The sequence below is a fragment of the Schistocerca piceifrons genome, chromosome 2, assembly GCF_021461385.2.
Source record: "Schistocerca piceifrons isolate TAMUIC-IGC-003096 chromosome 2, iqSchPice1.1, whole genome shotgun sequence".
In the NCBI taxonomy this organism is placed as follows: Eukaryota; Metazoa; Arthropoda; class Insecta; order Orthoptera; family Acrididae; genus Schistocerca; species Schistocerca piceifrons.
Genome location: NC_060139.1, coordinates 455899493 through 455912484, shown reverse-complemented (window position 1 = coordinate 455912484; position 12992 = coordinate 455899493). Strand labels below are relative to the sequence as shown.

The window sequence follows — 12992 nt, the reverse complement described above, 5'->3', positions numbered from 1 at the left end:
GTAACAAGAATTTGCATATTCAGAAAACGACGGTAAAAATTTACGAGACCTACAAAACTGCGGACTTGTTTTTTTGTGGATGGAACTGGAATGGCTCTGATTGCTTCTAACTTTTCAGGATCCGGCTGAATGCCTTCAGAAGAAATAATATGTCCCAAAAACCTCACCTTCGATCTACCGAATTCAGACTTTTCCAAGTTAACTGTAATTCCAGATTCTGCAAAAATACGTAACAAACTGTTGAGGATGCGGTTATGCTGTTCCCATGAAGCTTTTGCTATTAGAATATCGTCCACATATAAGGTGATGTGACGTTTTAAGAACTCAGGTAATATGGAATTTAGCCCGCGAATGAATGCTGCCGAAGAAATGTTCAAACCAAAAGGAAGTTTCCGAAACTGATAACAAACGCCGAAACAAAGGTAAGCTGTGTATTTTCTACATTCTGGATGAAGTTCGATGTGATAAAAGCTGGATCTGAGATCAATGGAAGACAACACTTTTACACCATTAAAATTTTGAAGAAGTTCTTCCAACGTTTGCGGACTGTCTGTTTCTGGAATAATGATAGTATTGATTTGTCTCGAATCCAAGACAAGCCTGATCGATCCATTTTTCTTCTCAACGACATGTAATGGATTGTTGTATGAGCTTACTGCAGGCTCAATAATGCCCTCGTCAAGCATAGATTGTATTTCTGTTCTAACACGGTCCCTATAATGTGCCGGAATTACGTATGGTCTAACACAAAATTTAGTATGCTCACGAACACGAAATTGGTATTGAAATTCCTTGATTGTTCCTGTTTTGTGAGTAAATACTGTGGAATGTGCTTGTAAAATCTCAAAAAGGTCTTGCCAATCAGTGTCATTACAATTCTCAATTGTTTGAATTTTATTCTGAATTAACTCATTAGTATCAAATGTGTCGTCGATATCATCCCTGTCAGTACTTGCAGAGTGATTGTTAGTGTCTAGTTCCGTAGAAAACTCCGGACTGTTGTCTAACAGAAGGTAAAGCCGATTAATTTCCTCGTCATGGTTTGAGAGCCAATCTTCAAATTTCAAAGCTATTGACTTACCTTCTTTCTCTAAACTTATTTCAGCATCGTGAAAGTTTAAGATTGCTTTGTATTCATTCAAAAAGTCTACTCCCAATATAATTTCCGTCGACAATAATGGAACAATAAGAATGCTCATAGAGAAGCTGTGGCTTTGACAAAAGAATTCTAAGTTAGTTTGTTGGCGTACATCTACACTTTTTCCAAAGATTGCACCTTGTAATTTAATCTTACGTAACGGAAGTGTGGGGCAATCGTTCGATTTGTTGCACTTGCTAAAAGCTGTTTCACTAATTACTGAAATGGGACTGCCAGAGTCAAGTACTGCCGTAAATTTTACGTCATTTACTGTAATGTGAATCACAGGATATGCAATGTTGTTATGTTTTACGTCGTGTTCCTGGAGTAAGATATCCCTAATGTCTTCCATTTTTACGTAATTACTAGCTACGGCAGCTGCGTCGTCAGTTTCATAAGTACGTTTTGTGGCTGCCAGCGGTATGAGTCATTGCCTATTGTCTCTTTGTTGGCGCGCGTCGTTATTGGGATTTGGAGACCTAACTTCTACAAATTCACCTCCTCGAGAGGGTCCTGCTCTGTTTGAATCCCGCCAGTTCTGATGCAATTCAGGTCTTTCGTTACGATCATATCGTCTGTCGTCACGTCGGTAGATGCCATAGTTTCTTTCTTGTCGGTCACATGGTGGACAATTTCTCCCTGAATCGTACCTGCGCGCTGAACTGTTGCATCTGAAGTTATTCTGTCTCGCTTGATAATAATTATTTTGGTTCCCATATTGTCTGTTTCTCTGATTGTCTCTGTGATATTCATTACTGCGGAGAGGTGATCTTTCCCTGTAATTATTACTACTCTGCCAACGGTTGTCATACGGGTAGTGTCTGTTTTGGTCATGATTTGTGTTGTGAGAATAGCCTTGTCGTGTCCAGTTATTATTTCTTTCATCGCGGAATTGCGACGGATGTGACCTGTAATTGTTGTGTTCTTGTTTTCGCGTTCCGTGATTATCAGTGTCAATTTCTAGTTCTTGTAACAGTCCCTGAAAAGCTTCAATGTCGTCTTTGCAACGTCCTCCTAAAATAATATGCCGTAAATGTTCAGGTATTTTGATTAAGCAAATGCAGATGAGTTCTGAGGGGCTGTATGGGTTTGAAAGATACTGATTCTTATGCAACATGTCTTCAAAATATTTCATAAGACTGGAAAATTCAGATTGTTCGAAACGTTTCATCATTATGATGCTATGTTTTACTCGGTCTTGTGTAGCTTGAGACCAATACGCTGAGAGGAAGGCATGATAAAATTCTCCTCCACTGTGACAATCGTGAATGACCGATTGCATTCTTACAGCTGGTTCATTCTCCAAGTAGCCACACATAAATTCTAATCTGTGTTCGAATGACCAGTTGGGAGGAAAACAATGAGAGAATTGATGGAGCCATACTTGTGGATGAATGTCATTGCCAGAATTCTTAAATGTTTTGAATTTACGTGCAGTAATGAACAGCTTATAGTCAAAATCATCATGTCGGCGAGTCGCATATCGGTCATTGTTAGGTCGTGTCGGCCGTTCCATCTCAAAATTCGGTGCACATTGCCAATTTCTTTCATAACTTCCGAAATGCCCTGTGTTATTATTTTGTGGCTGTTCCGTATTTCTATGTCCCTCTTCCCGTATTGGGGCGCGAGTGTCCTCTGAAATACGTAATTCTTGTATTACCTGTGTCAGCTGATCTTGTACTTCCCGGATTTCTCTTTTGCACTGTGTATTGATTTGATTTTGATTCTGTTTGAATTTTCTAATTTGTTCATACTCTTCTGTGTCAGTGTAGGCTACAGGTCTTGTGTCATTCAGATCATCATCTACCTTTGTAGATAAGTTAGTGACCTGATCCGAAAGTTCGGCTACTTTCTCCGATAGTGAACACATTTCCTCAGTGTGTTTTTCTGAACCAAGTTTCAGAGTGTCCATTTGTGTTGAAATTGAATCTACTGTGTCCTTTAAGTTTTCCTGAGTTTTTGCAAGTTGCGTAACCGAATCGGTAGATGCAACTGAGTCAATTTTAGCCCACAAGGTCTCATGATTTTCATGAACAATGGTTTGCAGTTCTTTTATGGCTGCTTCGTGATTCTGTAATGCATTTTCATGCCGCGAAAAAATACGTTGAAAATGCTCACAAATTTGTGTTTTTACGTCATTACAGACTTTTTGACATTTCGATTCAATGTTATGTAACTCAGTAGTTAAATCTTCACGTGTTTGTTCAAGTGTGGTGTCTAACTTTTGAAGATTTTGTTCCATTGTGTCTAACTGTTGCTGTATTTGTCTCTGGTGTTGTTCCATTGTGCCTAACTTTTGAAGATTTTATTCCATTGTGTCTAACTTTTTAAGATTTTGTTCCACTGTGTCTAACTTTTTAAGATTTTGTCCCATTTGTCTCTGATTTTGTTCCATTTGTTGCATTAATTGCAATAATAATGTATTAGTGTCTGAATCTGTTTCTCTACGCTTTTCGGCAGTGCATTTGCACCGGCAACATCCACATTTTGACAAGCAGAAAATGTGTCTTGACTTATTTGAGAAAACGGTGATGACCCAAAACCTGAATCTACAGTATTTGCGAAATTGTGTCCTGTCATTTCGGATTCCTGAGGCGAGCTGTTGCCGACCGATCGATCGATAATGCTTCCCTGTTCACTACCTGTTTCACTGTCTACACCATTGTTTGCAGCCCGCTCCATTTCCCTATGCACAATTACCAAATTACTACTTTGAACATCAGTTAATTCATTACTCGGTGGCGCTAACACACTGCTTTCGTCTTCACTGTCATTTCTCAGTTTACTTTGGAGCCTAGTATTACGTTTTTCACACGCCATAATTGTCACAATATTTCACACGATAACACAGAAAAGCACAATTTGAAGAGCAAAATAAAATATATAGCAATGGATATAATGTCTACTTAATTGCAAGCGCAGTTGCGAAATACTTGGTGCAAATCTACATGCATGCCACACCTGTTTTACTGTACAACAACGAAAGACTGCAACTACAAAGGAGATTCTCTCTACAATTACGCGCCAGCAGTAAACAAAATCTACACTAATTACACAAACTACTAGAAAAAATCAGAAGATTCCCGTGAGGTATCCTCGACTAAGGGTCGACATATGAAACGTCCCCTTTGAACAATTGTACAAGACTGTGCTTAACCTGACACACAATATTTTTAGCGCAACGCAATCTGACTTTCAATAATCCCTACAAAAGAATGGCCCTGACTAACATTAACCTATACCTTTCACAAATCACTTACCTCACAAAAATCTTCGTTACTCGAACTACTGCAATACAGCGAGCGCCACTACTGCCAGCTAAATAAAAGATTCAAACTACAGAAGGCACTAACTACTGATAGGCATAGTTAGCAAATGAAAGATTTTAATAGAGAACAAACAATGTATTTACCTTAATAGTCATAATATATATAGCAGTTCATGACAAATTACAAAACTCCGCCATCTCTCTCCCCACATCCATCACTGCTGACGGCTCACCTCCAACTGCACAACGCTACGCGCTGTTCACATCCAGCTGCCTAACACTACAATGGCGAGTATTACAACAGTGCAAAACAGCCACAGACTGCACACAGCACAGCCAGTGATTTTTATACAACTAGACACAGACTGCACTCAGCACAGCCAGTGATTTTTATACAGAGGTGGCGTTACCAATAAAAAAAACCTAAACAGCCTACTTACAGTACATTCCATTTTGAATTTGTTACATGCGGTCTTTGCGGTGTTGTAATTTTCAGTGCACAGTGGATTGTGTGTTTGTAGACAGGGTGTTTGTTTTCTGCGCTGGTGTTGGTGTGTTGTGCAGTGCGTGTAGCTAGTGAGGGCCGCGGTGTGTCTGCAGAGCGGGCGCGTGCAGCAGGCGCTGTACGGCAGCGGGTGGGCGGCGCGGGGCGGCGCCTTCAGCAGCGGCGTGCTCATCATGATGGCCAGGACGCAGCGGCCGCTCTGCCTGCGCGCCGCCCACGTCCTCCCCGTCTCGCTGCAGACCTTCACCAAGGTCAGCCCAGGCCTCGCCGGGATAACTCGGTCACCCCTGCCCACCGGAGCGCACGAAACTGGATGTCAGCCGCCAAGCGCAAGAACTGGCTCTGAGCACTACGGGACTTAACAGCGGAAGTCACCAGTCCCCTAGAATCTACTACTGGATTCCCAGGAAAGTTTCCAACACAGACCGTTTGAAGCGTTACTCCCCCCTGGACAGAAGTCGGCATTGTGTCTTTTGTATTCAATCCCGATGCAATTTCTGTGTTTCATCGTTAATGTGAAGGTCCAAGGGTCACAGTAAACCTGCAGTGGTGCAACATAATCTACTACTGGACTCCCAGGATAGGTTCCAAGCACAGACCGTTTGAAGCGTTACTCCCCCTGGACAGAAGTATTCAATCCCGATACTTAAACCTAACTTAAACCTAACTAACCTAAGGACATCACACACATCCATGCCCAAGGCAGAATTCGAACCTGCGACCGTAGCGGTCGCGCTGTTCCAAACTGTAGGGCCTAGAACCGCCCGGCCACCCCGGCGGGCTAAGCGGAGCAGTGAAGCTCGTTTTACACGATCGACTTTCTGGTTAAAACCGACTACTCGAAGTGAGTGGGCCTTTCCCGTCTGCGTGTAAATCAGCAACCAATCACAACGCGAGAGTGCTTATGACATCAGTGATCTATACATTGTGTCGAGTATGGAGTTCTAGATTTCCGAGTATGCTGCACACTGTGCATGTTCACAGACAAGGGCTTATGGAGGCATCTGCTAACATCGGAAGTTAATCTATTCTGGACGAGCTCACTCCAATTACAGAAATAGATTTTGTGCTTCCTTGTCTTCTTGATCTTTCTTTACGTTGACTGCTTTGCTTCGGTGACGCACTGAAAAGTTACACGAGGTTCTGGTAGTTTTTCCTTCTAGTGTTCTCCTACACGAGAGAGGAAATACGTCAAACCAAAAAAGTATATACGTTTTACAGATAAAAAGTCTACACCATGCATAAATAAGAGCGGAAATATATTAATGTGTTTTAATGAAAATTATTTCGCTACTCAAAAAGTCAGAAACATTTGACAAGACAGTTTATTAATTCTCACTCAGTAAGAAAACAAGGCACAACGGATGAAGCAAAGAGGCGCTGTTTACTACGTTCTCGATACTGCTTGATGTATTAGTAAGTGTGTATTTTCTCTGGCAAATAAATGTATTTGTTCCGAAATGTTTGTACAACACGTTTCCCATACTGTCAGTTCTCAAAAAATGTAAAGAATTTACGGTCTAAGGCGCTGCAGTCGTGGACTGTGCGGCTGGTCCCGGCGGAGGTTCGAGTCCTCCCTTGGGCATGAGTGTGTGCGTTTGTCCTAAGGATAATTTACGTTGAGTAGTGTGTAAGCTTAGGGACTGATGACCTTAGCAGTTAAGTCCCATAAGATTTCACAAACATTTGAACATTTTTTTTTGTAAAGGATTTACTACACGCTTTGTGAGAAATTCTTCCACTATGAATCCTACTTTGGTTATTAATAAATTCTATTATCAATGCTTATTCTAATTTTTGTTACTATATTCTGAGTTTTTCGTAAAAACGATAGTCCTCATAATCTCATTTAAAATTCTCAGATCCCAAACCGCACAGCAGACAGTTTTCTTGATACACGAAATTATACCGCTGACGTGGAAACAAAAATGACCAGTCGAAACAGACGAGACACACTACAGGAATAAAATGTCAGGGACGCTGCCGCAGACTCTCTTGTTTCCAGTAGTCAACTGAGGCAAGAAAGTCGATCGTGTAAAAGGGTCTTCTCCAGACCACCATTCCGCGACAATTCGGACCTCTCAGTCGCCCAACACTTTCCCCTGTAGCATGACAGCTGAAAGAAATTAGTAACTCATTATTATGAAACAAAATTATTACAATAATGGTAATGTGTAAAGAAATGCTTAAAACATAACGTTTTCTTTTACACTACGCAGTTAGAATGCACGAAATTGTGTTACACACAACACATTACGAAACAGAATTCAGCAGGATTCTCAAATTTTGCGGTGGATGATACTCTAATCAACTTGAAAGCTGGAAATTTTGTGATAAGTCCTATGGGACCAAATTGCTGAGGTCATCGGTACCTAGGCTGACACATTACTTAAGCTAACTTAAACTAATTTACGCTAAGGACAAAACACACGCCCATGTCCGAAGGAGGACTCGAACCTCCGACGGGGGGAGCCGCGCGAACCGTGCGGAGGCGCCCTAGACCGCACAGCTACTCCGCGCGCGACAAAAAACCTGGTTTGTATCAGGCATGCATCAGTACTTTAGAAAACATTGACAAAGAGAATTGATTATGTAGTAGTGACTACCTTTACCCTATTGCTTCTCTAGTGCAGACTAACATCGTAATCATTCTGCAGAACTAAATGTGAAAATCTTCTCACAGAGTTCTTCCAACCTCGGTGGACAGCTAATGTACCTGTTCCACCGACCTTTTTGGGAGCACCAGGTGAACAAGTAACTTGCCCGGGTACGATGCTCAAACGCTTCTTTCACAATGAACACTCCAAGAATCTAACAATAATATAGATTTTTATCCCACGCTGGAAAACTTCTTTCAATAATTTTTCCACCTGGTCATACGTTAGTATACCGCATTTCGATGTTGTCGCGAGGATATTTGGGGCCTCAAGAAGAGATTCTTGATATCACTCTCCAAAGCGGGGGGGGGGGGGGGGGGGGACAGTGTGAAAAATAGTTTTTTACGCTGTGTCCGAAGACAAGCAACCTGTTCATCTGGTGGTCGAAAAGACTCGATGGAACAGCTACGGCTCTTAATGATTTTGGGAGATTTTCAGGTCTAGTTCTGCCGAATGATTACTATGTCAGTCTCCGCTTGAGAAACAATATAATAAAGCTTCAGGCACTACTACCTTATCAGATATCTTCGTCAAGGTTTTCCACTGCCTGAAATATGCCTCATACAGATCAGGATATTTGGAGGATTTCCCGCCACAGTTTGAGAATCCTGTTGAATTTTGATTTATATGGTTTGTGTGTATTATGTGAAGAAATTTCGTTCATTGTACCTGCATGGTGTAAAAAAGACTATATTTTAAGCATTTCTTACAGCTAAAACAAAAAAACGCGGTTGTAAAACGTAAAATAACAATTAAAACATAAAACAAAAACAAGTAAAATAAATAATTAGAATATCATTGAATGATTACATATTTCAATTGGGTATGTCGAAAATATTCCGACAGCACATTATGTACAGTTTATTTTCCAAAAATGGCATTTCAGAAAGAAGCTTTATTACACATGGATGTATGTGACGTGATAGGTTCTTTAATTCAAGTTGGAACAAAAGTTTTCATTTTTCAGAATAACTTAATGGTTTTGGGATATTTTGCAGAATTTCAAATTATTACAAAAGTTGATTATACAGTTTTCAAGAAAGTTAATTACATTTTGACTTTTATGAAACTCATTTTTTATGTATCATGATTTCGAAGATATTCCCGCTAAACCTAATATGCCAAATTATTTTTAGGGGTGTGTTTTACCTCACACTAGTGAAATTGGGACAAAGCGAAAAAATAGGTATTGCTTTATTTTGACCCCTCTACATATCCGCAAATTTTTTATGAAGATCGTTTATTTACACTTGAGCATGTTCGCTTGTGAGTGTTGTATTACCTCCCCTATTGATACTTTGTTGTAACGCACTATTGATTCTTGGTCTCCACTTTAGCCAAGCCGTATTTTTCTCTTTTTCGGATTTCTCGTTGCACTTTATCTGTAGCAGCCGTATTCACCTGAACTTTCCCTCGTTATTTGTCATTTCTCTTCGCAATCGATGGTCCGCTCTTGACGGCCCCAGACCGGTTGCTCCAGTCTCATCTTCTCTCTCTCTCTCTCTCTCTCTCTCTCTCTCTCTCTCTCTCTGTCTCTCTCTTTTTCCATCAACACCGATAACTTGAGAACCAAAGCGCGCTCTTCACTCGTCATATAACTTGAACCATAGGAACAGGCAACTGAATGAATGCAGTTTCCTAGGCTTTCAAATAACTTCCCGTGTCGCACTTGCACTAAACAAAGCTGTACATATTCGCGTAATGTCCAGACAGATTTAATGCTGGAGACTTGTTGATTAGTAAAATGTAGCACATAATTTAATGTTATCAATTTTGGGGCTGCGAAGTAATACGTTTTACAACCTGATGAAGAGAGCATTGTCTCTCGAATATACAATATTGTTAAAGTGTGTGTAGGACAGAAATACGGCTGAATAAAAATTTCACAAAATTTCAATCTCCAACGTTCTCCTCAAAGTGTGAAAATATTTTGTTGAGACCTACCAACATACGGAGAAATGTTCATTGTAATAAAACATGAGAAATCGGAGCTCACACAGAAAGACTTAAGTCTCCGTTTTTCCCGTGCGCATATAGAGGGTAGTTTGTTGTTGTTGTGGCCTTCAGTCCTGAGACTGGTTTGATGCAACTCTCCATGCTACTCTATCCTGTGCAAGCTTCTTCATCTCCCAGTACCTACCGCAGCCTACATCCTTCTGAATCTGCTTAGTGTATTCATCTCTTGGTCTCCCTCTACGATTTTTACCCTCCATGCTGCCATCCAGTACCAAATTGGTGATCCCTTGATGCCTCAGAACATGTCCTACCAACCGATCCCTTCTTCTAGTCAAGTTGTGCCACAAACTCCTCTTCTCTCGAATTCTATTCAATACCTCCTCATTAGTTATGTGATCTACCCATCTAATCTTCAGCATTCTTCTGTAGCAACACATTTCGAAAGCTTCTATTCTCTTCTTGTCTAAACTATTTATCGTCCATGTTTCACTTCCATACATGGCTACACTCCACACAAATACTTTCAGAAACGACTTCCTGACACTTAAATCTATACTCGATGTTAACAAATTTCTCTTTTTCAGAAACGCTTTCCTTGCCATTGCCAGTCTACATTTTATATCCTCTCTGCTTCGATCATCGTCAGTTATTTTGCTCCCCAAATAGCAAAACTCCTTTACTACTTCAACTGTCTCATTTCCTAATCTAATTCTCTCAGGGTAGTAAAGCAGAGAAATAGTGTGATAGTGGTTCGATGAATCCTTTGCCAAGCACTTAATTGCGGGTTTCAGAGTAGTCATGTAGATGTAGATGAACGCTACCTGTTTTTATTCTCAATGTAGCATGTTATCCTGGGCAGACACCCAACCAAGGCCACTACTAATTGTGTTGTACGAGATGAACCCGAACCCTACCGACAAAATTTCAGAAGGATTGAAGCTGAAGTAGAGAATTAAAGTTTGTGTTAAGATCTGGACTTTAAAGCAAGTCTCTTACTTACTACGCAGATACGCTATCTACTGCACCACCCTGACCGTGTAGCTAACAGACTTGCATGTAATATCCTAGTCCAATGCCCTCCCTAACACAGACATCATTTCACGCTTCAGCCCATCTTGATTTTCCCATCTTTAAGTCATCAGTATCCCGTGGAGCTGTGTTGTACATGATGCCAGAGTGATGTATTGGGTAGCATAGCTGTCTAGTAAGCTGGAGACCTGCCTTCATATCTCAACCTTGGCACAAATTTTAGTTCATTACTTCAGCTTCTACCTTTATCGAAAATAAAGTTGAGACTCGGTATGTCTCCAGGAAAATGTAATTACATCAGATAAAAATTTCGGAAGTTGTCAAGCGATATTTTCTGAGTGGTGTAAGACACCCTTGGTTTTTGGTTGTTCGTTACACAATATTAATGTAATAATGATATATTCCGTTTCATACCCAGTTTTTTTTTCGTGAAACTACTTTCACAATAGTGAAAAAGTATGTAACATCCAGTCAGCAAGATGTACAGTGTAAAACACAGTGTAGTTCAACAACCCCGAGATGCTAAAATATTGTCATGCGGTTGTCGTCACAGAGGTAGCAGATTAACGTGCCGCTCCTCCATTGCATTCAGTGAACTCACACACATATAGGCCAACACTTCATCAGCAAACTCATCCATACTGGATTGTATCACTGATCGACAGAACCCTCCATGTACTGTTCAGCGGAAGGAAAACAAATTCCGAAGCCTGCACAACGCCCTTCATCAGGGCGCCGTTCTGGCCCAACTTTTGTTCAGCATCTACACGTTGGGCGTTCCAACTACAATGTTCCGAAAGTTCATGTATGCAGATGATATCTCTATAGCCACACAAACCGTGACGTGAGCTTAGCTCAAACAGAGGACACACTCATTCAAGACCTACAAATGATAAATCAATATTTTTTTTAAAAAAAGGGACTTGAACCAAATCCGAATAAAACGGAAGTTTCGGCCTTACATACCAGACAGACCAAATAACTGACAGCCCTACTCCGAAGGATCTATCTTAAGGCACAATCCATATCCTAAATATCTAGGAGTAACGCTCGATCGAATTTTTTTGTACAAACAACATCAAGAAAATGCCTCAGATAAAGTAAAAACCAGTCCAAACATAATCCAAAAGTTACTAAATACTCATGGAGTGCTGATATCAACACGTTGAGAACCAGCAGCATCTCTTTGATTTTCTCTGATGCGGAGTATTGTGCCCCTGTTTGGATCAATAGCCAACACACAACTCTTATTGACCCCCCAATTCAGCTAATCAACGAGATTAGTTACGGGGCAATCAGTGGCTACCGTTCTGAGCAACATAGCCCCGACCCAGACCACACGTCTTGCTGCTCTAAAATTTCAGCTTCAAAAGTTCTCTGAGCCAGCACTACATATTCACGAAGATTCTATTCAACTTACCAACGAATATGTGGAATTAAGACTGAAATCAAGAAACGCTCCAGAGAGAACTGCAACACACTATAGAAACTTTACTACAGACGAGCATTGGCGATCACAATGGAGACAAGAAGACAAAAACTGTGACCTCATAAAAGACACGACAATCATAAAGTCACCAGTTTCGACTATAGTAGAAGGGCATGGTGCAATCTCAGCAGAATCGGCACTGGACAGGGAATATGCAATGAATTACTGTTTCAATGAGGAATGGCCAAAAATTTTTCTTTTGCAAAATGTGAAGCCAAAGAACCAACAATTTTCCACATAGCCTTCGAGTGCCTAAGTACCTGCTTTGATGAATCACTGCCAGAAATAATCGACCTTTCGCTTGCAGCACTAGATTGGCAGAAAAGGTGTAATATATGTTTGTGATATATTTGGGACCATTTTTTAAACTTTAAATTTCTGTTTTTACACATATTTTTTCCATGTTTGTGCAGTTATTGGTTGTCTATATGTTACTGACTGGAAACCTGTAACCTGTGTTTTTGTGATATATTTGTATTCATTTTTTTACTTTAAATTTCTCGTTGTATCCATATTTTACCATGTTTGTACAATTCCTGTCCGTCTATATGTAGTGTAAGGAACTACCGGTTTCGACTCACTGTAAATCATCTTCGGACCATACCACGTAATTTAGAGTACAATAGAATAGAAGGAAACAAGTAATATAATAAACATTGAGTTAACAATAAATTCTACAATGTTATACCCCTCGATGCTGTGTGGAGACGCTGGCACTGAACAGGAACTGTCGATACCACCCACTGATGTCAACTGGTGACTATGTCGCGTTGTCACGGAGTTAAATAGTAGACGTTCCGCCCCTTGCCTGTCACCCTATGCCCTACGTCATCTTTAGCCAGAGGATACAACGTATACAATACATGTCAGACAGCATGATCATAAACTTCAATACTATGATACGGATTATCGTAAGTTGTATTTAAATAGCAATTTGTGTGTTATACAGT

General features: G+C 40.5%; 1 protein-coding gene across 1 annotated transcript in view; it reads left to right on the top strand.

Annotated features, from left to right (window-relative positions):
• The window catches only part of LOC124774936 (odorant receptor Or2-like), a 130926-nt gene that overhangs the window by 99790 nt on the left and 18144 nt on the right, over nt 1–12992 (top strand). Inside the window, exon 6 of the mRNA XM_047249627.1 lies at nt 5007–5162. Within this exon, the coding sequence (XP_047105583.1) occupies nt 5007–5162 (156 nt within the window). The remainder of the gene's footprint in view (nt 1–5006; nt 5163–12992) is intronic.